A 3,503-nucleotide genomic window follows, 5' to 3' on the forward strand; every position below is an offset into this window, starting at 1 on the left:
AAGAAAGGCTGGCAGGGTTTTTTGACCTGTATCAAAAAAGAATGAGATGACCATTTACTGGGTTGGGATGAGCATGGGAGGAAGAACAGATTTATCATGGAAAACCATGAGTTCAGTCTGCCATATTAAGATGGAGATACTTATTACAAATTTAGAGACAGATGTTGAGTAGGCAGCTGTTTACTGGATTTCAGAGAGGTCTGGATTGGAGACACAAGTCTGGCAGTCTTTAGCATTCATGAGAATGTATCTGGGAAAAAGTATAGACAGAGAAGAGAGTCCAGAACTGAAGCCTTGACAAACTCCATCAGTTAGACATTTCCATCGCATGCCTTATAAGAAAGCAACTGGTTTCATTTTTAAAGCTATCACTTATTACACCAGCAGTTTCTAAAGTCATCAAGTGCATCAATGAGACATAGCAATGAACTAAAAAGATACACAAATCTCAAAAGAGAAACTCCATTTATTATCAGAGAAATACTAGGAGCTCAAAATATTTCCAAATATAGAGGTGGTACAATCCAGTGGTTAGCTGCACAATACATGGGTTCATGCTGCCTGGATTTTAATTCTGATTCTTATGCTCATTATAGGTGTGACCAAGGCAAGGCACTTACTGTGCAGCTTCCTCAAGAGTAAGTTGGAGGTAATAACATATTGGGCTGTTACAAATGAATTAATACCTGAACTTTCACACTCAAAAAGCTCTTACTATCAATGACACTAAATCACTGAAACAAACGTTGAGACCCTGCAGTTAATGAGACTAATTTTTCAATTATCTTAACCAGGGACTTGTAGCTCTGTGTTTAGATTTCAAAACAAGGCCAAAACATGTTCCTAAATTCAATTCTCTTAACTAAGGATTTGTGGCTCCCAGTCTGGATTTTTACAGAAGCCAAAACACATCGCCAAAAGCCTTAGCATCCTTGGAGGCATAGGGGGAAAGGGAGCAACTAGCTAGTCCTAATTATACATCAGAGTAAGCGTGTCTCATAACAAGGTCCAGCTGTGACACAGGGTATCACGGCCCCGAATTCCTTCTTAACCAGTTATCTGATTCTCGTCTAGTGTCTCCTCTAGAGAATGAATGTGCTTTAGAACATAAAGGTTAAACCAAGCTTTTGAATGGAAGTGCAGCAAAGTGCCGAGAATCCAACTCTATGGGAGCAATAGGGGAAGACTTATCCAGAGTCACCATCTATTCCTTTATCTTTAGTACCCAGGAGCACCGTGGGGTCTCTTCTCCCGTGGGTTACGGGGAAACCGCGACCTTCCTCATCTGGTCCCCACCCCCCGACCCTGACCCCTGGGAGCAAAGCGCCGGCGCAAAGCAGCTACTCACCCTCCCCATTCCCCTCCTCTCTACGGGCCCCGGACCCGGGCCCCAGGCTCAAGCCTCACTATTCGCCGAGCGGGAGGAGACACTCGGGAAAGAAACAATAGAGCCGGGGCGGCTGCCGTACCTCTCCCGGTCGCGGCCGTCGAAGTAGACGAAATCGCCGTTCTGGACGCACTTGGCGCAGGTCAGCCGCCGGCGGGTGGTGTTGCACAGCGGACAACGCTCGACCGCCACGTACAGCCCCTCCGCGTCGTCCACGGAGTCCACCAGGTCCCGGGCGAGCGGCCGGGGCCCGCAGCCAGGAGCCTCCAGCGACCGGGCTCCCTTCCCACTGGGAGACGCCATGATGGCCTGAGCGCAGAGCCAGTCACGTGGGATTTTGTTTTCAACCAGGTGCATCCTGGGCGAGGAGGAGGGGCCTGGGGTGGTGCCGAGAGGGCGGGCGGGATCCCCGCGAGCCCCTCGCCCAGCCTCTCAGAGCTGTCCGCCAGGCCCGCTGGCGGGAGGCGCTGTTACTTTTCCTTACGGCTTGAGGGGCAGCGCGCCCCCAGCGGGGAGAATTGTGTTAGAGGGGCGGGTCAGCCAAACAAAATGTCATCATCCGCTCGATCGTGCCAGGGCTACAAGTTCACGCCACAAACTTGTGCAAGAAATAGTAACACAATGCCCTAGGGATTTGGGGAAAACGGGCTGGGAACAAAATCAGAGAATTTCTTTAATTCGCTATGGATGCTTTTAAATTTGGTTAAAACTACAGCAAACAAAGTTGGGCGAGGAGTCTGGGTTTTGGAAAGAGGTTGTATTTCGGCTCACTCACCTCCTCTATAGCTTTGTGATTTGGTCTGTACTTGTGTTCTTATCTGTTAAATGGAGATAGTTAACAGTACCTACCAAACGTTGGGAGGATTAAAAATACGTTTAACAGTAATCTGTTAGCAATCTGACAGTACTTTACTGATAATAGCGAACCAGTGGAATCAATCCAAAGAAATCAAAGTTATCTTTCTGAAAACTGAATTTTAAATTAATGTCCAACATTCTTCTACTCTGGGCCATGCTCTGAAAATTTGAACTAGGTAGAATTTAACCTAATTCGATTACTCCAGACTATTTTCTGTGTAGATAAATAGGGTGGCTCGGAGGATGAAGTCAGAATAATTAGTGTTTGAAAATGCCTCCAAACTACAAAAGGAAAAAAAAAGGAAAGTGTGTTTATAGGTCAATTTACCTAGACAAGTGATTCTCCAGGATTATTTTGGTAGGCTGTCAACTGATGACTCCCTTGAATTCCCTAGCTGGGACTTCTCTCTCAAGCTCCACACCTAAAGATTCACAACTCCCTAGGAGGCATAAAGTGATGTACAGTGGCCACCACAAACTCAGTATGTCAGAAACTGAACGCTTCCTCCTCACAAATCTGTTTACTCATCTTGGTGAAAGACACAATCCCTGAGCACTTGGGAACAAGAGTCTTGGGTCCTGTTAGCCCCATCCCCCACTGACAACCTGCACATCTCCATCAAATTCTGAGGATTCCACAATCTCTTTAGGTCTTGAATCTGAACCCTTTGCTCCATTCTTTTAGTTTTATCTGGTCTATTGTAATACAATGACACAGAATTATAAACACATACAAAAAAGAAGTCCCTAAACTGTTTTCAAAATAGAGCTTACACTAAACCTGAATGGTTCCTGAAAGTTTATTTTTAAACAAGAGGAATAATTTCCTCTATCATTTCAAGCAAAAAGATATTTTAAAAGGAAAAAAAATAGACACATTAGTTTCTATCCTGCTATGTGATGTTGCAGTTATGATCTAGTCTATTCGGTTATCTGAAATTTCTATATATCGCTATATATTTGCGGGGAACATGTTAATATACTACATCTCTAGCAGAACATTACATTTTGATGATTAAACATGATTATCATTCTAGCAAGGCCATAAATCTCTCAAATTCTGAAAAGTTTACTTGTTCAATTTTCAAAGTAATATGGGTGTCATTTTGAAAAAGAAGTTTCTTTAGTTTTTAGGCATGAATACTCATATAGAATCATCCTTTAACAAATAAAGTCAAAATGTGTGTGTTTGTGTGCTGGGCTTATGCACATTCTCAAACCAATATATTATGAGACGCTGAATGGTTGAATGACGTAC

General features: G+C 44.0%; 1 protein-coding gene across 1 annotated transcript in view; it reads right to left on the minus strand.

The window, feature by feature from the left end:
* The window catches only part of ATG14 (autophagy related 14), a 39,421-nt gene extending 37,715 nt beyond the window's left edge, over window positions 1–1,706 (minus strand). The window contains exon 1 of the mRNA XM_042989768.1: window positions 1,470–1,706. Coding sequence (XP_042845702.1) covers window positions 1,470–1,690 — 221 coding nt within the window. The 5' untranslated portion in view covers window positions 1,691–1,706. The remainder of the gene's footprint in view (window positions 1–1,469) is intronic.
* Window positions 1,707–3,503: the final 1,797 nt, after the last annotated feature.

Source organism: Panthera tigris, chromosome B3 (assembly GCF_018350195.1).
Source record: "Panthera tigris isolate Pti1 chromosome B3, P.tigris_Pti1_mat1.1, whole genome shotgun sequence".
In the NCBI taxonomy this organism is placed as follows: domain Eukaryota; kingdom Metazoa; phylum Chordata; class Mammalia; order Carnivora; family Felidae; genus Panthera; species Panthera tigris.